The sequence below is a fragment of the Scomber scombrus genome, chromosome 1, assembly GCF_963691925.1.
Source record: "Scomber scombrus chromosome 1, fScoSco1.1, whole genome shotgun sequence".
NCBI classification, from domain to species: domain Eukaryota; kingdom Metazoa; phylum Chordata; class Actinopteri; order Scombriformes; family Scombridae; genus Scomber; species Scomber scombrus.
The window spans coordinates 14,154,550-14,177,599 of NC_084970.1; the positions used below are offsets into that span (position 1 = coordinate 14,154,550).

The window sequence follows — 23,050 nt, forward strand, 5'->3', positions numbered from 1 at the left end:
AGCCTACTTGAGCCACTAAGATATTAGGACTACGGTTAAAATTTCACTGTGAAAGCAACAAATGAATGTCAAACCTGAAAAATTCTGACAGTAATGGGTGCTGAGAGAGACAGGAAAGTCGAAGATAATTGCACTTGTTTTCATATGCAGGTTTGCATAATTGTTTATAAGCATGTACATACAGTACGGTCTGCAAAATCCCTCATAACACAGTGCCTTTCTACTGACAGGTCAAGTGCCTTTTTTTTATCCCTCATTCGGTTTCATATTCCATCTCTCACACTTTCCCTCTGCCTTCCTGTCCTCCCACTGCTCTCTGTTTCTCTCTTTCTCATACTGAGGTAGGCAGGAAGTGTCAGGTCAGGCCAGGTTATTTCAGGCCTAATTGGGAGATTGATGTTCCTCCAGAAACCTGGCACCTTGACATGCCTTTCATCCTCCCTCTCCCTCATGCACTTCCTCCCATCGGCGAGAGCCAGACATGTTGACGGCTTACTGAAACACAGACAACTGTCCTTTTTGAGGACTTTTCTCAGCCAATCAAACGTATGGATGATGCTGGAGTGATAAAAAAGCATCATCACGGGAGGAAACCACAAACGGTAAGAAGGTCTCTCAAGAGATGACTTCTGCTTGTTATCTTTTGCTAACCACCTTTATCTCCCATGATTCCATTGCAGCACTCTTACCTATTACTGAGGCTATAGAAATGCTGAAAGGAAGAGAGTATTCTTGAATGGGCTGGAAGAATAGGGGCATCGCTCCCGGCTAATGGGCCTATTTGTGGGGAATGTCTGTAGGGGAATGGGGCAGTGGCTCTATTGGCAGGCCATGATGGACCAGGCTGTAACCTGAACCTCACAACCACCACTCTTACGACACAAGCAACAAGCAGCTGGAACAGAAAGGCCACCAGAGCATGACCTGATCAGCACCATCTCTCTAAATAAGATGAGACTATGAGGGATCGGGAAAATTTCTAAAGGATTAGTTCATCAAATTTTCCCTCGTCCCAAAACAGTGGTTGTGAATCGAAATTCATAAAGCAACACGATTCTAAAAACAATAACTCAATTACTTTTTTTTTTACAGTAATTATCATAGCTAGCTATTAAAATAATCTAAAACTTCTTTCTACAGAAGAAGTGGTCTCTATGAATGCTGTGAACATCACAAACTAAAATCATTTCATCTGAATTTAAGTCAAATATACTCTCTTTTATCACTGCTTTGGGTCTCTTCTAAATTGGAAATATCTAGCCTCTAAGTTTGGCTGAGAACAGTTGCCTGCTGAGGCTGAAAAATGAAACTGTGAGAACCATGAGAGTGAACCAAAACAGTTCTGGGACTGACAACCAAAATAACAGATAGATAGATAGATAGATAGATAGATAGATAGATAGATAGATAGATAGATAGATAGATAGATAGATAGATAGATAGATAGACCTAGGGGTCTACTTTGTTTGGGCACACAGCTACAAAGAACAAAAGTCTGTCTGAGGGGCTCCCATCTAGAACCGCAGCACTAGCAGCCACAGCTAGATGCCCATCCATGACTAGATGGCCAGCTGAAATTACCAATTAGTTTACCAATTGGCTGCAGCGGATTCGATTGGTTTGTAATTAATTCTAGTTACTGGCCCGTAGAGCAGGACGGATGGCGCCATGCCTTTGTCCTACTGACACACTATCCCACAGAGCTGGGCCTCGAGGGGGAGGCAGCGGACATCAATACAGGGCCCTGCAGCTACTGAGCCCTCCACCTCCTCCTGAACACACACACACACACAGAGAAAGCACAGAGACAGCCTGCTCACCCTCACACATACTTAGACACACAATACCTTACACACACTCACACTCTGATACACAGACACGCACAGACGGACCCCCTTGCAGCGCTCCGCTGATTCCAGAGAAGGCGAAACCTCAACCGCCTGAGAAGGTGCTGACGACAAAGACAACAGAAATCTTGTGTTTCGAGACCCTGACCCTCTTCATGTGTATATGTATGAAAGTGTGTTTGACTCCTCTGCATGTACAGCAATTAGAATCCAGACAGCATGGACTGATGGTTGATGTGAAGAGAAAATTTGACACCTTTAATTTAAACTTTCTTGTATTTTCATCTTTCACTGTTTTCCATGATATATAGAATAATTAAATTTTTGGAAGCAGTGTAAGCAGATGGGTTTGAACATGTGTACATATTTGTAGGATTGTGTGTGTATTAGTGAGTTTGAGAGAACTGTGTAGCAGCAGTGGCCCAGAGCGGAGGTCACATGGCTCAGTGATACCTCCCACACTGAAGGTCAAGGCTTCTACACTCAGGAGCAGAGGAGGGGAGGTTGAAACAGATCGATGATCCAGATAAAAATACACCGCACCTCAGCTAGTCTCCTTTATAAACACACACACACACACACACACACACACACACACACACACACACACACACACACACACACACACACACACACACATTCACAAACATATTCACACACCCTCAACAAATGACTTAAATGCCACTACAAATGATCCTGGCCTCCTTTTAATGAAAGTGATATCAAAGCGAGAGTCCGCAGCAGCGACTGCTGGCTTTCATGATAACGATACAGTAATGGAAGGCCATTAAAAGATCATAACAGCTTAAATGATGAGGTCTCTATTGTTGCTCTGGCCTAAACCTCCTGCAATCAAACCACCGTTTACACTCAATATAAAGGGGGACAGGTTGGGAGGTAAAGTTACTCCTTCTCATTATGGCGACATCCACAGAGCATCAGAAAATCCCCCTGTTGGCCAAATAGACAGTCTACAGTGACCAAGTGGGCAACAGTGAGCTGGAGACAGAGAGAAAATCAGGTCTTAGACAAGAGTGCAGCTCATGAAAAACGACAATATGTGATTTATGTCAGCAGTGAGAAGAGTGGTAATTGGGAGTAAAGCTCCACAATGCTTTTAGTTAATGACAAGTCAACTAGTGAAAGATGTCTGCGCCACCACCACTCCTTATTATGGATGCTGGTTAACAGTGAGAAGAGGGCTATGCTGGTGAGCACTCATCAGGTAATGAATGAACCGCCATGCTGAGAAAGGATGGAGGCCAGGGCAGCTACAGAGCAGATACAATGTGAAGCCCTATTCAGGTCCTTAATCGTCATCAGGCCAGTACATTAAAGGAAGCTGCCAAAACTTGTTTGATAATGTTGGCTGGGGAACAGGTTTTAGCACACGACATAAAAAATGAATGTGTCTGCAATACAGCAGTACCCTTGTTCTCTGCTGTTGTTTTGTTTACCAGTTGTTTTATTTCTATGCATATGCAGTTCACTGGAAATATATATTTCAACAATAATGTCTCATAGAAGCTATAGAAATTCAATAAAACACAGAGCTGCCTGTGTGACTAAGAGCTCTCAAGACAACTGAGTAAAGAAATGGCTGCCTCATCTGAGAAAATGAAGGAGCAACACATCTGATCTCACCGCACTCCTCATCAGCCATCATCAAGACAGATGAGTCAAATCACCACAGGAGAGTTAAAATCAATATTATTACTAGCTTTCACCATGAGACAACTGCTGGCATGACTTGTTTGTTATTAGGATAAGTAAGAACTATGCCCTTCATAAACCAATCCACCCCAGTTCTCCTAATCTGAGGGAGAATACTGATGAATTTTGTTCCATGCAGTCTCTGATGTGTTTGGCAACAAATTAAGCAAATAGTGTTCATTTGCAGACAGCGAGATGTGCCTCATGTCCTATAATGTATGAAGTGACATAAATCAAGACAAGCTAGCAGACAGTGTTTGATAAAAACCTAATTAAGCATTTATGTTCTGGGTTAAAGGGATCTTGGTGTTACTTAAACAAATTCATTACTCATGAAGTGAATGTCAGCGAAAGATATACATACAGAGGCAGAAGTGAGCTGATGCTGACATTTTTGTTGAAACACAGAGGACAATGAAGACTTAAAAGTGTAGGTGTTTAATCTGCTATCTTGTACCATCAAGTTGAAGTCTCCCTCCCCTCAAAAATGTTTCCCCCCTACTATGCTTAACTTGAATGTTTAACCTTCACTGTGCAGAGTGGTGTGTGTGCAGAGTTTGACACTAGAAGGCAGTTTCAGCATTCATCTGCTGAAAGTGGAAAGAGTTTAAGGCATGTACCCCACTATCATGATTTGTGACATCACAACTAGTTTGGAGCCAAACATGGTCCAGTGTGCAACTTGCACAGGTGCGACGTGGAAACTTGAACCCATCAGTGCAAATACACTAAGAATGGTCTTTACATTAAAGTAGAGTAGATTTTGTCTCCAGTAGCTAAGAAATGAAAAATAATTGCATAATTATAGATTCTGGAGTTGTTTTAAGTATTTCTAAGAGAATTATTATGTCTTAAAACTTAAAAAAGAAAAAAATTAGGGCATCTTTAATTATCCAAATTATTGTGTTTGTTCAGAATAGTGGATGTGTGATCTCGTGCTTTGTAAACTGTAGTGTGTACATTTTTCTTCAGTCCTGCTGACTGTTCCTGTTTAGTGATCAGTTGAGAATTGTCACTTACAATGGATGCTCAGTGGACACTGAATGTCTGTCTGGTCAATATTGTGCATGCAAAGTTTTGTCAAAGCACATATGTTCATTTAAATTGAGTTAATTCAGATGAAGTTCATATGCCACCTCAATATAAATAATAAAACACTAACAAACACAAGTGAGGACATGCAATGGTAGCCTATATTAATCTTCATATTACATAATTTGCAAAGCTTATAGTTTAATGTGTGTGTTAAAAAAATGTAACAAAGCTTTAAAAACCACAATCAATAGTTTGGCGTGTCATAACAGGAAGCAAGCACAGTCAAGGCTGAATACATCACATCAAACAATTGACTTGATGTCGAATGAGATGTCCCCATTCCACCACAACTGTATTGAAACCGCTCAAGCTTGCAAAACATACTGAGAAAGGACAGAGAAAGAGGAGGTTTAGGGCGCTCGGAGCATGCCTGTGGCAAACCTCCGTCAGATATTGTTTGTGTTTAGCGTTGGGCCCCATAAAGAATTGATGAAGCTCTCTGGAATGGTGCTATCATCAGGGCAGGGAAGAATCAGAGCATGGCAAAACTGCATCTCTGCCTCCCCTGTGCAAACCTCCACCATTTATGAGACCCCCCATCCATTAGCTCCAGCCACAGGGCCACTCCTGCACACATCTGCGGTCACTGTGGGGAGAGGGGGAGTGTGTGAGAAGAAGGAAGAAAGAAACAATGGGCAAAACAAATAAAAAAATAAGTAGGAGGAGGCAATGAGGATGATGTCCTAAAAAAATGTATTTAATGTAAAATATATTAAGTATTTCAAGACTCAGTCAGTCAAGCTGTAAGGTGACTGGCTGAAAACATTTTGCTGCATATTTACGTGTGCATTGTGGCAGGAGTGTAGTCTCTCACGCAGTACAGTTGGTCCATTAGTACTAGTGTCTTGTTTGAAGCCTAAGGCACTTGCCAAATACTAGAAGGGAAAAGTGTATGTTTTAAATGTGTGTGTGAGTGTTATGTGTGTGTGTGTGTGTGTGTGTGTGTGTGTGTGTGTGTGTGTGTGTGTGTGTGTGTGTGTGTGTGTGTGTGTGTGTGTGTGTGTGTGTGTGTGTGTGTGTTAACGGTGGAGCAGAGAATTTTTTAAAAAGCTAGATAATGGCAGAAGGTAAAGAAGTACAAAGTATGAGAGAAACAACAGAGAAAGGGCATTGTGGTGGTAGAAGACAAACACACACACATGTGCATACACACACTCACAAAGATGATCTTCTTACACAGCCTTGGCTGTCTGTAGGCTAACCACAATCCTGCTCCCTGCAGTGCTGACCGCAAAGCAGTCAACAGAGGCACACTGGGCCTTATCCTGCATGACACGCTGGTCGATAATCATGCACACCACCGCATAGCACAACACCACTGTAACTGCGATACCTGGGACTGCCTGCCTGCCTGCATAAACAAACACGCCTGGATGGAGCCATGCTCACACTAACAGTAATTCATTGTGTGGAAATAAAGATTTTCTAAGCATATTGAATATTTGATTTGTACTTACTGTTGTAAGAGTATGTAGAGTACATGTGAGATTAAAGTGGTTGAAAGACAAACCCTCATGACTGCCTTGAAATTCAAGTTGTGAATGAAAACAAAGGAAAGTCTGGACAAAATAAACTGATCATGTTTTATACCCTGAATGACTCAGTGGTAATAAAGGCCTTTTCAGAAACATGTTTGGGCAACAAATTATTTGCTTAAATTAAGTTTGAATACTAAACAAAAATACAAAGCTGATAGACATTTTGGTGGATGTCTTGAATTAAAGTCTACAGTGGTTTTACTAAGGTATTAATGTCAACTGGTTTACCATTAAAGATACACTGTTATATACACTCCAACCAAAAGGGGTTAGTTCTTTCAAAATGTAATATTGAACAAACAAGTGTATATTAAGTTAAGCTACAGGAAATGAGGTTAATAGTCACTCTTCATATGATTGTGACTCCAAGTGACGACCCAGAATCTCTCCGATGCCCAACAACAATGCAAAACGTACATGAGTAAGTATACTACCCATATCACTTGATGATGCAAGCAGCATTCATTATTAAGTAGCTGTTCACTCATATATTTTGCTAGCTTAACAAAACAGATAAAGGACAGCACCAAGCATGTGATGGAGGCAAAGAAGACCACAGTTGAACAACTCTAGCAAACTGTCTCCACATTTCTCTTCTGCAATACTGTAAAATACAACCTGTGCCATCCTCAGTTTTACCACCCCAATAAAATGCCTGATGGATTACCAACAACCAACCTTGCACTGCTCACAGCAACACAACATCACAACATCAATGACAAACTGTCACATAAAGCTGCTGATGCAGCCCTTACAGAAGCCCTACGTCTGTGTGCACCACCACATTTGCACCATCAGTCCACCCCCAGTAAAACTTCTTCTTTTTTGTCTGATATCATTATATTCAAGTTTAAAAGTGACAAATAATATTTGTGATCATTGCTCACCTTTGCTGAAGTTTGCTCTTTGGGGCATATTGATCTTTCTCTCACTAACATGTAGGTTATAAAAAAACTTAAAACAAATAAAGTTTGAAGGATGGGATTTATTAAATAATGTTGCAGTGCCCTTAAACAAGACAACTCTTGCACCAGTGAAGCCACTCATGCCCGTTATAGCAGAATGTGGTTATAATGGAAAGCTTCCAGATGCAAAAATGATGCAGAGTTGTTTTTTTTGTTTTTGTTTTGTTTTTTTATATATTCATCAGAGAAAGTAAAAAATAATAATAGGAAAAAACATTAAATAGAATTCAATAATCTGAGTGCATTGTGCCTTTGTGAGTGTTATTTGTGTTACTCTGGGTTATCACTGTTCCTCGTGTGTGCTGGATGTGGACAGAGAGATGTAAGATGCACGAAACTCAAAAAACTAATTTAGAAACTCAACAGCCCCACCTGCTGTTCTGTATGTGTACTGTTGTTAGGGTTCAAGTTTGTGCCACAAGTTGAACTCACATCATGCATGACATCAACATCTGCCTTACAAGAGTGAAAGAGCAGGTGGCTTCCAAAACTGATAATAGTTTCAAAGCAAGAAAATAATTAAATCACCATTTTTATTCTATTCTACAGACCTACATTTAATCTAGTCATTAAAATGAGACTTAGTTTTATATATCCTAATCTCCCAGTTAGTTGGAATCAACCTAAGATGTTAAAGCACCTGGAACTTCTGTGGTTAAAAAGTTCTTTGACAGAGCTTGGTGGCAAATCATTCAGTTATCAGCAAAACCAGTAACATTTTAAAATGACTTAATAAATAGATGATCAATGCATGTACAAATCTCAGCACTATTACCGTGTTTTCATTACCATGCATTTCATTAAAGATATAATTACTGCATTACAGTAGTTAGACACAGAAGTGGAGACATAATTCTCATTATACATTTTTATCAGTACATGAAGCCTTTTACCTTTATATCCTTTTCAATCAAACAAGCAAACACACACAAAGGGGAGTATGTTCTGGCACACACTAACTCCCATTGAGCATAAATAAACTAAACCTACACACACCTACATGCATGCCCACACACAAAGACACACTAAAAAAATCCATTTGAACCCTTTGAACAGAAACAACAAAGCAAAGAAGTGAGCTGGTCCAGACTGAGTGGCCGCATGTGTTGGCCTGCATCTGGGCAGACTTTGACTCCCCTTGTGGCCTGGATCAAGAGGAGTGAAGCCAAGCAGAATCTCTGTCCTCTGTCAGATGGTTGAAACCACTTAGCAAATTAGCAGTATTCCCTTTCTGGCTTTACAACACACACATGGATAGACACATGCAGGTATGTGCACGGGTAGACACATCATGCACACATACGCACAAACGAGCTGCATGGGGTGGTAAAAGACCAGGTCACAAGAGACTATCAGAACTAGGAACATGTAGATGCTGGAAAGAGAAAGAGTGAGAGGAAAAAGGGGGAGTGAGAAAGAAAAAGAGAACACGAGGGAGGTGAGAGGAGAGGGGTAGATGGTGACACAGGGAGAAGGGAAGTTTAGGAGGTGAAAAAAACTGATGTGACAGCACGAAGTGAGAGGAGAGGGGAGGACAGTGTAGAATAGAGGACGAGAGTAGAGTAGAGCAGGAGAGGAGAGGAGAGGAGAGGAGAGGAGAGGAGAGGAGAGGAGAGGAGAGGAGAGGAGAGGAGAGGAGAGGAGAGGAGAGGAGAGGAGAGGAGAGGAGAGGAGAGGAGAGGAGAGGAGAGGAGAAGAGAGGTGTGGATAGTCAGAAAGTGTAAGAAAAGAAATCCAGGAACACTGGAGCAACAGAAGAGGACCCTGTGGAGAAAATTGCCTTGAGCAAAATCCAATCTGTTGAAGGGCCCATGTGGGGGAAGGAGAGAGGAATAGGACGAAGAGGGAATGGTCTGTGGCATGCATCCCTCTTACAGGGCTCACCTCCAACTCCAATGCAGAAAGACACACATTTGTGTCATGTATTCAAACTCCTACAATCTAATAACACTACACACGTATAAAAAGTAAGTTAAGTATTCAGGCATCAAGGCACATTTTAAAATAATCAAATAAACGCAAACATGGCCATGATTGCATGTGTGACATCAGTGCTAATCAAATATTTATGATGGGGAAAATCAACACAAACATGCATAAAAGACATGTGTATGCGTGTGTCCCATCATCCCAGTGTCCAGGGGATTCCATTGGGGACCAACGGACACATGAGGATCAAATTGATTAAGGCTGGTGTTCTTAACACTAATACTAAGGATTAGGACAGCTAATAAATGTTTCATTTGAAGCCAGACGTAGATCAAACGTGAGAAAGACCCCTGGCTCGTTCTCTGGGGTTAGCGTGATTCTACTCTATCTTTTTCCTCCTCCTCCTTCTTCTCCTCCCTCAGCTGTTGGATTTCAGCTGTATTATGACAGCCACTACAGATCATCTCACTAGCAACTACAGGCCCTGCCCTTGTGCCTACACATCATTAGCTCTCCATCTGTCAGCTTCCTAACAGGTTCCCACTAATGTGGCCAAGGACGCACTCCATTGCATTCCTATCCAACAGGCAGCAGCAGTCAGTTAAGGGCTACGCACTCTCCTGCTCAATTCAGATCCAATCTTTTCTTGGACATTTTCATTATTATTTCTTTCCGTTCCCTTTGATCACACATTCTCTTCAGCACTTCATCCTTTTCCTCTTGCATCCTCTTTGCCCATCCTCTCTCTCTCTCTCTCTCTACTCTTTCATCCACTTTTAACCTTTCCACTCTACTCCTCTCAACCTTCATTCTTCTCTTCAGACTTGTTCCCTAAAGTATCTGGCGAGATTCAGGGCTGGTGCCAATGGTCAACAGGGGATTACCAAGAATGGAGGATGGAGAATGTGTGAAAACGAGTTAAGTCACACAGTCTGCCGGCCAGAGGCCACACACACACACACACACACACACACACACACACACACACACACACACACACACACACACACACACACACACACACACACACACACACACATGCAAGCACAGACCTCAAAAACTCCTCTGGTCTCACATGTTTATCTCTCAGCAGACATGTGTTTCATGTAACATGATCTGCAAGCTTATGTATAAAATAAAATAAAATAAAATAAAATAAAATAAAATAAAATAAAATAAAATAAAATAAAATAAAATAAAATAAAATAAAATAAAATAAAATAAAATAAATTAAATCAAATCAAATGTGTGTAAGAATGCACAGAAAGATGTAGCAGTGCCTAATGGCACTGACGGTGACACCGGCCCTGGCAAATGGGCTGTGTGGCTGCGTGTGTAACTCTATCTGTGGAGGGGGAATACAGCAGTGGTTGGGTAATGGAAAGGTCATTTAGCCAATCCCCCAGGTAGGGGGGCTGGTCTGACACGGCTCGTTTGTCACAGTTCAATAACTGCCACTCCTGGGAGTGTGAGGGAGAGAGAGCGAGCAATGGGTAGGAAACTGTAGAGTGTGTGTGTGTTCTGCAACCCTAGTGTGTGATAGTGTGTTCAGGCCTTGGCAGCACAGCTGATTCCCAGAGCTTGTCCCTCCATTACAGGCCTCAAATGGGGTCACAGCGAAGGCCAAGCACCATGGACTCAGTCATCTCGATGTGAAAACTTGTAAGCCCAGTCATCTCTGGCCTGGGAAGATAACTGTCGCTCTAACTGGTAGATGTTTGGTTTTCCAAGTGGGAAAACTGAACTGTTACACTCTCTTGAACCAAAAGATGGCCACTTCAGAATGATGGCGAGCTATAATCCCTGGTTCAAGAATAAGAAATAAAAGTTTAATTTGGTCAAATGGTGCTCAGTTGTACAATATATGAAAAAGACATGAAAAAACTTTAAAATAATAACACAAAATGTAAAATAGCCAAATAATATATGCAGGAAAATGTATGAAATTCAATTTGAAATGGGTTTCTCTATTTGAAATATTTCACTTTAAACCTGTAAAATCTTCATCTACCACACAGGAATCTGACATGTTATATACTTATTATACAGTGCTGTCCAATCCATTAATCAATCAAACATTTGTCTGGCTGGTGCAATACATACATGACTGCATGCAAGTGGTTCACAATCAAATAGTAGAAAAACTAATATAAAACAACATAAAATAACATTCAAATACAGTATAAAACAAATAATTACTCAATTATTCTCAGTAGGCCGTATTGATTTGTACTGTCCCTTTGACATGCCGTTAGGTGTGCAAATGAATGATCCCCCAGCTTTGTGAGGGAGCCAAAGATTTTCACACATCTCATTGAGCGACTGGTGAGAGACACAGTCTGTCCTTCTCCTCACTTTGAAAATCAATAATAAGCTTCTGTGTGCTCAATCACATGTGTCCATGTCCTCCCTGAGAAATGCCTGAGGCACATATTTGTACAATCTCAACTGGACTGAGAGATTTTGGATTTTATGTCCTGAGCCCCTGCAGTGATTTAAGAACTACTATGTGTAATGGGATAGTTCAATCCCTTATAATACTTGGATGGGTTTTGTTAAAACATCTTAGACAGGTCTGTGTCTCCCCCTTCTGGTACTCACAGGAACACATGCAAAACAACTGGTGGATGAACATTTTTGTCCCATAATTTCTCTACATCAAAACAATTTAACCAGTGAAATTACAAGAATGATTAAATTTAACTAATTAACTACAAGAAGCAAACATATAGTTAATATGACAAATACAATACAATGGGTGCCCCTAGCGAAATTTGTACTAATTAAGTGTATTAAGATATTTGTGTTGACATATTTGTATGTAAATGTTTATTAATTTGAATAATATAAGATGACAAATGGTGACTAATTTACAATATAACACAACCACAAGTCTAAACAGAAACTGGTAAACCTTCAGCTGTCAGTCCCAGTATCACTTCAAAAGCTTACTGAAACCACACTGTGTATCTGTTTGAGTGTATCAATGTAAATGACCAAACCAACAGTTTATTCACCAGTACTTTACTGCACCTAAAAGATCATCAGAAATCACACACATTATATAAGCATACATATTCAAATGATGTAATAACATTTTGTATCATCTTCAAAGAATATGTTAGGTGTTAACCAACAAATGATAGTGAAAGAGATGCTGTCTCGCGCAGGGCTGAACTGACTGTGGTCAGTGACATCATGGGGCATGAGCTCTTCCTTATTCAAAATGACTCACTGGTGCTGGGAGCAGTCGCAGTTTTAAACACGGTTTAGTTGGTCAAGTATCTTAAGACATTTGATAACTTTATTTAAGTTGTTGATAGGAGTTTATTTTTTAAGAAAAGCTGTGAGGTACAAGTTCACACTGAGGAAAGTGACTGAATTTCAAGGAAGTAACAACAGAGATGACTCCTTTGATGTTTAAGAATGCTTTCTGGGTAAGTTCATTTTGATCTCATTGTGGTCTTGTGCTTTGGTTAAGCTGATCGTGTTGAGAGAGAGATCATGGGTATCAGCATCATCATGCAATAATTTATCATGTTTTTTATGTTGAATCCACACGTCAAGTAATCTAACTTCTTTATTATCCATATCTTTAAAAGTACCTGTAAAACAAAACAGAACTTAGATTTTTATTGCATGTGATAGAAACTGTCATTGGTATATACAGTATATTATAGTATATTTGAAAGAAAAATACGTTTTTTTTCTAGCTATCTTAAGACTCATAAATAAGAAAGTATTGGTGAGTTGTACACTTATCACAAACCCTACAAACAGTTCTTAGTCTGTGATTCATGTCCTTCATCGGCCATAATGTGCTTGAGCCTTATTTGCCAATCTATCTGCTCTTTACATAAGAGGCAGTTCGATGAAGTACTGAGAATGTGTTCATGTCAGATATATACTACAAGTGCTAGTTCTGCATTTTCACCACATAGTGACTTCCAGGGTTGACTAAGGAACATGTTGCAATAACTGTTAAACAGTGCTTTTCACTGCAATTTTTCTCTGTCTTCACCATAGGGGACGGATTTTACTTGTCATGCTGGGTATGACACTGTGATCCAGAGGTTACGAGATGGAAGGCAAATGTGCAAAGATATGGAGGAACTTTTAAAGATGAGGTAGCTTCAACCAAAACTGACCATTAATACGGAAATAGCTATGAAATCCTTGATTGCAACTGCCACCTGACTTATTTCAGTGATTGTCGTGCTATTAACACTATGAAACAATAAGATGAATATAAGTCTAACTAAATATAGCTGCAACAAACAATTCACTATACAATGCAAAAAACCACTGTATACCCTGCATACAGTGAATTGTGGCTTTGTTATTATCGTATGACTACATGCATTTTAATTGCAACCCCCAACAACATGAAGCCTGGGTGATAATATGTTGAAGTGAACTCCTGAAAAAATATATACTAGTAGTAATTTGATTTAACAAGTCTCATCACTCGTGTCATCACAGTAGATTAAGAATTTAACAGATTTTTGACAGATTCAAAAACCTTAAATTAAGGTTTAGTGTGTTTGGCAATTTCTTGTATTCCTGAAGTGCAGAATTACTTTAAAATGTGCTGATCCAGAATATCAACCGACATGTATAAGATGGTGTGTCTCTGAGGTGTAAATATTCAGCATCAACATTAACACTGATTACTATATAAAGAATAGTAAATGACAAAAGCCGGTCCATACAAGGTAAACCTTGGGATGTAACCAAATCTAACAAAAGATGGGCCAGGCCAATGAGGGACATTTTATCAAACACAAAAATAACATTGACTTGTTATTAGTGCCAAATTACATAACATAAAACATTAAGTGGTTCTTGTTCTTGTTAAATGGTGATGCTCTGGCTAATAAACCTAAGCCAGAGTTTCTTAGTGCTACAGAGTGAAACCAAAGTTTCTGCTAACAGCTGACAAAACATGAAAGGTGTTGTGATAGTATCTGCATTCCAAGTCAATGCATAACATGTCCCTTTTGTTAGAAGACAAATATGACACAAATCATGAATGTTGTATCTGTCTGTTCATAATGCACAGAGCACTAGCAGAGGAGAAGTATGGGAAGGAACTGGTGACTATTGCTCGTAAGGCTGGAGGACACACAGAGATCAGGTAAATACATTGTCACCATATATTCAGTATTATTTACCATGTCAACAGAAGTATATGGAATATAGATTAATTGTGGCTTGGAAAAACTGCACATGTATACTTTTTTTCCAAAACACAAGGTGAATTGGGACACTTTTAATGCTATTTGAGATGACCTGCAACATGAAGTATAAAAAAATCAGTCAAGCCTATGAGTCATACTGGTTTTAAAGGAAACACACAGTGTCTGTGTCTGAGTGAAAAAATAGATACTCTGCGTGTCTCTCTGTGTGTGTAACATTTACTGCAACAGGCAACCCCTCTCTCAGTACACAGTGGGTCATTGTTTGTTGCCAGTTTCCTGTTCTGTTTGTCATCTGCATCCACAGAGCTGACTATACTCTAAAAGGCCTAACTTCAACATTATGGGAAATTAAAACTAAAAAGCTTTCTAGAGTTTTTTGTGATATTTTTTAAAGAAAGACATGGTGCAGTATCCAAGACATGTAAACATTTTAGTTATATGTGTTAAAAAATAACATGGCCTTATGGTAACACCATTTAGTGTTATCACAATGTTAAAAGTTTGGTGTAAGTGTGAAACGGTCTGGATGTTAATAGGTTTTAATCTCCTTGCTGTCTAGTATTAAGTGGGCCAAGTTAATGAGCGACAATAGTTCTCATAGTGGTGCATTGTTGATACTTTGCTTAGTCCACCAGCAGTTACACAGTTGCAGTCACAAGTTGCACTGAGCTGCTATGACTGCATGTTCTTAGGACGAAATAGGAAGGAACACATTGGTCAAAAATAGCACGCTGAGCAACAACCCTTCATGAACTTACCATTAGGTTGTGTTTATACAGTTGATAGCTAATTTTATAGATAGATAGATAGATACATTTGATTTCAAACATGTTAAGGAATAAAAAAATATACATAAAAAACAAAATAAGAATAACCTATACAAATTTACAGCAAACTCTCAATAAACAACATATTTCATACCCAAAAAGGAGAAGGAAGAAGTGAATACTTATCAAATCCTTATCTTAATGTTAACTTAATGTTGACATGAATATTGCAATTTTCTGTCCTCAAGTTCACTATGAGAATAAAACAAACAAAACAACATTGGTCAAAAACAACCTACATATCATGTCATACACTGCCTTCAAATTACAGACCTCTAGCCTTACATCCACAATACTCTAAAATACTGGAAAAAAATATTACATAAAAGATTAGATAAATTCATTGCAAAACATAATGTAGTAGGACAGCTTTGTTAGCACTCAGGAATTTGTGGAGGAAATGACAACTGCAATAGAAAATAGAGAATATGCAGTGGAGGTATTCCTAGATCTCAAGTATCTCAAAAGTATTTGATACTGATAATGACTTTGATAATGACTTATTATTGACAAATTACAAAGAGAAGAGAAAAGGAGAATAGGTATCAATATGTTTAAATGAGTAGATTCAAATCACAATTACTAAAGGTTACTTGTGGGGTTCCCCGGGGCTCAGTATTGGGACCATTGTTGTTTATAGAATAGAACAGAATAGAATAAAATAGGAAAGAATAGAATAGAATAAAACTTTATTGTCCACTTTATGTACATAAAAGATAAATTAAAGGTTTCCAAAAATATTAAGATCTATATTATTTGTAGATGATTCAAATGCATTTTGTTGTGGAACAACTTGAAATAAATTGGGGAAACAATTGGAAATGTTAGTTCTAATGAACTTCACTGTAAAGTGAAGTCATTTTACTCAAATAAGAGACTCATGATAAATGAAGTAGAAATTGAAAAAGTGTCTAGAGTTAAATTTCTTAGAGTAATAATAGACAATAAATTATGCTGGAAGTCACATATAAGAGTCTTTGTTATTATCATAAGACAACATATTAATTCCAACCCCCAATGACATGAAGCCTGGGTGATAACATGTTCAAGTGAACTTCTGAAAAAATATTTCAAAAAACAAGTCTCATCACTCTTATCATCACAGTAAATTAACAATTCAACTGATTTTTGACAGATTCCTAAATTAAGGTTTAGTGTGTTTGGCAATTTCTTGTATTCCTGATGTGCAGAATGACTTTAAAATGTGCTGATCCAGAATAGCAACCGACATGTATAAGATGGTGTGTCTCTGAGGTGCAAAAATTCAGCATCAACATTAACACTTATATATTACATCAAAGTCGAAATATCAAATGCAATTGCAATATTGTATACATTCAAAGGTCTTCTATATCAAACTTCTTTAGACACCTTGTAAGTGTGGGGAAATACATATAAAAGACTAATCCAATCTCCATCCTTCAGGAAGAGCCATAAGAATTGTAAACAAAACCAGAGAACCAACAAACCCACTCTTTATCAAATTGAATTTAAAGATGTGTTTTGCTTGCAAACAAACTGTAGACTGTTGCTGAATCACCTCCAATTTTAACTGTGCATTTATTTCAGCACCTTAAGAGAATCCTTGGAACAATTAAAAACACGTAAGTTCGTCTAGTCTTTTGCCCAGTGGAATTATCCTACAAGAGCACTTAATACTGCTGCTATTGGTCTTGTTTATGTATTTTTTCATTTTGCTGTGTTGATACTTCTGGCTGCAGAAATGGAGAACATTGGGAACTTTCACATCCAGCTCTCTGATATATTGAAAGAGGAGGTGAAAAAGATTGAGACATTCAGAGAACGTCAGAAAGAGCAGAGGAAGAAGGTAGCGGGGAATTTTTTTGCCTCACAACTGACTCATTGCACACAAACACATAAGTGAGGTTGGATTGCCGTGACAATCTTAATATAAGGTTTGATGGCGTACTAAATTCCTCTATCTTTTTGCACAGTCAACTTTGTTAAACCCTAATACAGAAGTCTATTAGCTGTAATACAGTCAGCTACCAGTTTAATAGGTACGTCAGTACAATTCAATACAACATTAATGCAATAAATCCTCTCAGTCCAGTTTACATTACTACCACATCTCCTCTATCTGTACATTATTCAGTTTTCATTGACACTGTGTAAGTGGTGGCTCAACATATTTATTGTTATATTCAGTACATGGAAATATTACATGCAAGATATTTTTCCTTTCCTAGTTTGAAAGCATCATGGATAAGGTTCAGAAGAAAAAGGTTTCTTTGTTCAAGAAAACCACGGAGGTAAGAATATAACCAGAGAAATTGTGATTTGATAGCATACTGTATGCCAATCATTGGTGTGAACAGAAACAGTGCACAGTTCTTCCTGTCATTGTGCTTTCTGTTTCTCTTTCTGCCAGTCTAAGAGGAACTATGAGCTGAAATGCAAGGAGGCGGATGAGGCCGATCAAGGGGTTGCTGCCACCAAACACCCGGAGAAGGTACAAATATAAGTCACTATAGTAATGATGGTAGACCAGTGTGGAGAGGACCTGCATTTAACAGGATTCAAATGCAAATTTTTAAAGATATTTTATTTAAACCTTCATTTTTGCATCCAGCCTCACCACAAAAATGACCATCACTTCAATGTAAAGCTAAGACTGAGGAAGTCATTCACACCTCATGGGTTTTACAGGATGTCCTTTAGATCAAAGTGTATTCTGCTCATCAAATACAAGATCACACCTCATAGCAGAGCAACATTAGTAGATGGACCTTCTGTGGCTGTACACTATCTGAAGTATATGTATCTGTTATCTCTTTAAATGTAAATTAAATATTGGAAATTCCCCAAATGACTGATTATATCTAAGCTTTTGTATGTTCATGAAAAACTTTTCTAAAATGTATTTAAACGTTCAAGTTTAAAGTCTCCCTGGCTCCTGATCAGAGCTTGTCACACCAGTCGTGTAGCTTCCTGTGTGATACAGCATTTTGTTCACAGGCACGTCACAGGGCCAAGCAATGCAGACAGGCAGCCAATGAAGCAGGTATGACCCACAATCATGTTTCAGCTGCAAAATTTCTATTTATAACCAGCATACAATTGTATCTCACAGTATTAGTATAATATCTCAGCACATTTACTTCTGAGAGAGAGACAATTTAATTCAGAGAGAGCATCATGAAAACGCTGCAATGTACATCTCTGTTTCCATTTTACGTAATGACTTTACAAACTTTGAAAGAGGTTTGACGGAGATTCTTATTAGAAGTACTCAATTTAAGCTGATTTGTAAGTATAACTGTTTAAAATTGTTTTCGAATCTCTCACAGAGAAGCTGTACTTCACCAACATTGTACAGCTAGAAAGTGTTCGTCGGGACTGGGAAGAAACACACAAAAGCACATGTGAGGTACAGTAGATTATATTCATGTTACTTAACTGCTCTTTAACATAATCACAAGCCATCACAAGAGCGTCTAACCACACAGATCATACCTCACCCTTTTATCTGCAAAAGGATGCTTGTCATAACACCCTCCTGCTGCTGACCAGTGAAGAAATACACATTAGTGTGCATTGAGCAAGCTAAAAATATAATGAACCCACAATGAGGTCGTAACATACTTTGTCAAACTGCCTTGTATATCTGTTTGTTTTAAAGGTATTCCAACAACTAGAGGGAGATCGCATCAGCATGCTCAGGTGTAATCTCTGGGACCACTGCAATCATTTCTCCATGCAGTGTGTCAAAGAAGATGAGGTGCGCTCAGCTCCTCTTTTTTAAGTATTGTTTTAATAACTTCTGTGTACAATAGCTGAATTTAGTTTAGAAGCATGTTTCATTTTAACACTTGATTTAAATTCAGCCACATGGTCAGAATAGCTTAATATAGCTCACCTCAAGATCTATTTGGGTTTGGACATTTTACTACTGAACTAAACAAGAGAGCTGCACAATTCTGATTTCCTCCTTTTGTTAAATCAGCTTTATGAGGAGGTGAGGAAGGTCCTGGAACGGTGTGACATCATCACAGACATCAACTACTTCATAGAGATGAAAAAGACAGGACAGAGTCCGCCAGGTGAGAGTGACAATATCGAAGATAAAAGTGAAAAAAGTGCCACTACAAAAGAACTGGATAGCAAAACAACTTCTAACCTTTCTATTTCAATGGACCCACCAGCAGAAAGCAATACTTGGCTTCTCAAAAAATTTAAAAAATTTCACTGTCTTTTCTTCTCATAGACCCCATAGTATTTGAGAGCTACTACCCGAGGGAGACGTCCAGGGACAGCAACGGTCAAGCTCATTTCACAGGAGGAGAGGAAGACATGATGAGGAGGTGTGACAAACTACCTAGGGGTGGTGGGAATCGAGAGGAGATAGGATTGGTAAATCCTGGTAGAGTTTAAGAGACTAACAAGAGCAGTATAAGGTTGTGTTTGTAGTTACAATGAAAAGGCCACCCCCTCTTAGTGCATCTTTCTTCTGTACATCTTATTAGAATGAACTAGAGGTGTGACACATATTTCACACAGGGAGTGAGTGAGAGCAGAGATGGGTTAAAATAATTTTGCCGAGGGGGACAGAGAACCAACACACTTCTGTGCTCAGTTGTTGTGACGTGGGCTATATATAACTTGAATGCATAACCTCTTTATCTTTAGAATTATGACGCAGTCATTAATTTGATCAAATGTGCAATGCTGCTTAATTATCATTTAATGGAGAACTAACAAGCAGAGGATTTTGGTCAAATAAAAACTTAATTATGATAGTGATGAATGCCTTCTACCTAAATGTTTGGTTCCTTAAGACAATAATCACCTCTTTCTTTCATTTTGACTCAATAAAACAGAATCTCACCACAAGCAGCAGAGAGATTTTTTGGCCTAGTTTTCTGTTTTCTGGGAGCCACTGTGTGTAACTTAAATATCCCCCTCGAATCTCATAGGCGATCTGATGCCTTTCTCGGAAGTTCTTTGAGGATTAACGCTGACAGTCCTCAAAATTCACGACCAATGCTGACATCTAATGGCGAATGTGAGTACTGTATCATTTTATAGATATGTATTTTTGAATGAGAAGAACATTAAGCAAGATCATCAGTATGTTGTTGGGTCATCTTACACAGTATTGTGGAGTATAATGAACATTTCAGCCTTTTAGCCCCTTAATCTTACACAACAGTGAACACATGATTTAAAAGCGAAGAAAATGACATGTTGAAATAAAAATCATGACACAGTAGTCAGTCTTTCTTTATATAATTCAAATAGTTTTACAAATAAAGCCAAAAAATGAATTACATGAAATTAAAAAATACATTTTAAAAATGTGATTAAATTAATTTAAATTAAAGAAAATTACAAACAATGAAGGTGACATATTGGTAATATTCAACTCACCATATGTTTTTGTAAAAGAGATAACCTTTTGTGGGATTCAATGTTTTATCATTATAAATAAATGAAAACCCATGACTCGTGATTGGAATTGAATGTCACATGATGTACTGTACTTAACTGTACACTAACGTTTTGCATTTGCAATTGCCTGTTGTAGCTTCAGTTGAACTTTCAAATGAAGGTTATGCACCCCTACCAGGCCTCCAACCAGCAGCCTCACTGCCATCAGTTGCACCTGATGAAGACAGCTACATTGTGCTTTTTGCATATGCTGCACAGGTGATCAATAAGAGTGAATCATTTAGTCACACAGTTATTTACTAAGTTTTATTTACACTTTGATTGTGTTCTGCTGAGATGTAGTTGTGTGATGAGGATTTCAGTGATTTAAAAAATGGATTGTTGGCACTGTCCATCTGCGACTAACTTTTGTCACCTTTGTTCACATTGACTGGTCAGCAAGAGGATGAACTGGACATGAGCAGAGGGGATGTGGTCCAAGTATTGGACCGAGGAGAGGATGGCTGGTGGACAGTGGAGAAGAACGGGCTGTCTGGACTGGTGCCAGGAAACTATCTGGGCAAAAAGTGATTTATTGCAAACACACACACACACAGAAAAACAGACGAATCCAAACAAAAGACCAATGACAGCACACACAGTCAATCATGCGTATGCTTAATAAAACAAAGATAGTTGAAGACTATAGATAGTCACACACAGATACGTCCTTATCATCCTTTTTTCTGAATCTGAATAGAAATGTAGCATCATTAGTAGAGTTTTAGAAAAGTCACATACAAATGTTATGAAATATCTTCATCAGACATCTCTTATTTATTCACCTAGTAAAAAAAAGTCTCGATTGATTTATCACAAAAGGATATTGCAGTGTAACCCCTTCTACCTCATGACTTTAATAGTCTTTACTCCCCAAACAGTACATAGGATGTGAGAATGAAATGCCATCTGGTGTTGATTTGAATGGATTTTTTGTTTTTTGTTTTAATAGCTTCAATTACTTTATTTTTTCAACTTGAGTCTGAGGAACAAACAAGAAAATGTTTATATTGGTGATATAAGAACAACTACTCCAGTGCAAGCAAAGGTCTGCATTGCAACAATTACAACACTTTATTATGAATAATCTGAACTTTGATTAATCATCATCATATTATCACACTGGTTACTCCAGTGTGATAATATGGTGACTAATAGATTATTTGGTTTCAAGTTGAGTAAAAAACAAAGCAGTGTTGAACTTAATCACTTTATTAGATAAATTAAAGAATTGAGTCCAAATTGAATTAAAAATAACCATTTATTGGATGAGTATCTCTGTGTCTCTACATCAGCAATCCCAGCAATGTAGTAAATTGCCTTGGACCACTTTCATTCATTTTCTTTATTTTTTGTTGTTGTTTTTGTTTCATTGTTTGTACAAATTATATTCTATAATTAACAGGTTCTTCTTCTTAGGTTATATGACTGTAATGTTTGAATGTTATTTGTATTTGTGATTAGAGACTGTATAGAAGAGGAAAGAGGTACTATACAGTATGTGCACTATGTAAAATATACAGTGTATCTATACTGTCTATAATTTATGAGCCCAGTATCAGTGTCACAGTATCAATTGATGGCACTTTTTTTTTTTTTTCTCCTTATACTATATGTCTTATTATACTATGATCTAATTGGTAAGGTGACAGTCACATAATACCATGGGAATAAATGGAGAATTAGACAGTGAAGTTGAAATGAATGACTTTATTTGTTTTTCCTGCCTGTTCTCCCATCTATACACAATTCTATTTCTCACATTTTTTTCTGCAGCACTAGCTAAATATCTAGGGATCAACTTAACAGCAAAAAAATATTAAAATGGTGCACTTTCACAAAAATGTATAAAATCATAATTCTTCATAGCGGGTTTATAACTAAAAACTAAACAGAAGGAATAGACTAGAAACAATGTGACAAACTAAACCTACACATACACACGTTTTAAGGTAAAACTGATAATACTGCTACTAATAGCACTGGAGATTGAAAGGTTGACTGACTCACAATTTATATACTGGCAATACCTCAGTAGTGAAGCCTGATTCAGAATACATCCACACCTAACCAGAATGTACATTATTCTCAACCTTAATATTTGTGAATATGAAAAACTTAAGACAGTGATCAAATTATTAAATCAGTTCTTTCTACGAGAAAAAGGTTTTGTTAATTTTCACAAAATCTGGTCAGACCCAGTTCTTGGGAATAGTGTACAAGTTCTATTTAGCATAGATTTTGCATTTGAACAACCGTGAAATATCTCCAGAGCTCCATCTGTAGTGCAAACTAGCACACATGGAAATACATTCTATACAAATCTCCCAACCATAATTTCAAACATAAGCTCTTCATTTCTCCTCATCATCCTTACTGGGGATGAGCCCAATTTTAATGAAGCCACAATTAAATGAAAACAAAAAGAGCATCAACATCAATAATATCAAATAGCCATATACACTTACTACTGTAAGTATTTCA

At 38.1% G+C, this 23,050-nt stretch overlaps 1 protein-coding gene across 1 annotated transcript; it reads left to right on the forward strand.

The window, feature by feature from the left end:
- The first annotated feature begins 12,328 nt into the window (after positions 1 to 12,328).
- LOC133982143 (proline-serine-threonine phosphatase-interacting protein 1-like) lies at positions 12,329 to 22,981 on the forward strand. The gene is made up of 15 exons (XM_062421077.1): positions 12,329 to 12,524; positions 13,114 to 13,214; positions 14,150 to 14,224; positions 16,685 to 16,719; positions 16,837 to 16,943; positions 17,326 to 17,388; positions 17,508 to 17,588; positions 18,095 to 18,140; positions 18,427 to 18,506; positions 18,759 to 18,857; positions 19,083 to 19,179; positions 19,344 to 19,440; positions 20,053 to 20,141; positions 20,664 to 20,785; positions 20,966 to 22,981. Exons 1-15 carry the CDS (start codon positions 12,492 to 12,494, stop codon positions 21,095 to 21,097), a joined length of 1,257 nt encoding a protein of 418 aa, XP_062277061.1. The 5' UTR covers positions 12,329 to 12,491; the 3' UTR covers positions 21,098 to 22,981.
- Positions 22,982 to 23,050: the final 69 nt, after the last annotated feature.

Excerpts from the sequence above, each read along its gene's own strand:
- LOC133982143 (XM_062421077.1), top strand. The coding sequence starts at position 12,492 with ATGACTCCTTTGATGTTTAAGAATGCTTTCTGG. Across the intron at positions 18,141-18,426 it reads ACAGGCAGCCAATGAAGCAG|AGAAGCTGTACTTCACCAAC; the intron begins GTATGACCCACA and ends AATCTCTCACAG. Across the intron at positions 20,786-20,965 it reads TTTTTGCATATGCTGCACAG|CAAGAGGATGAACTGGACAT; the intron begins GTGATCAATAAG and ends TTGACTGGTCAG.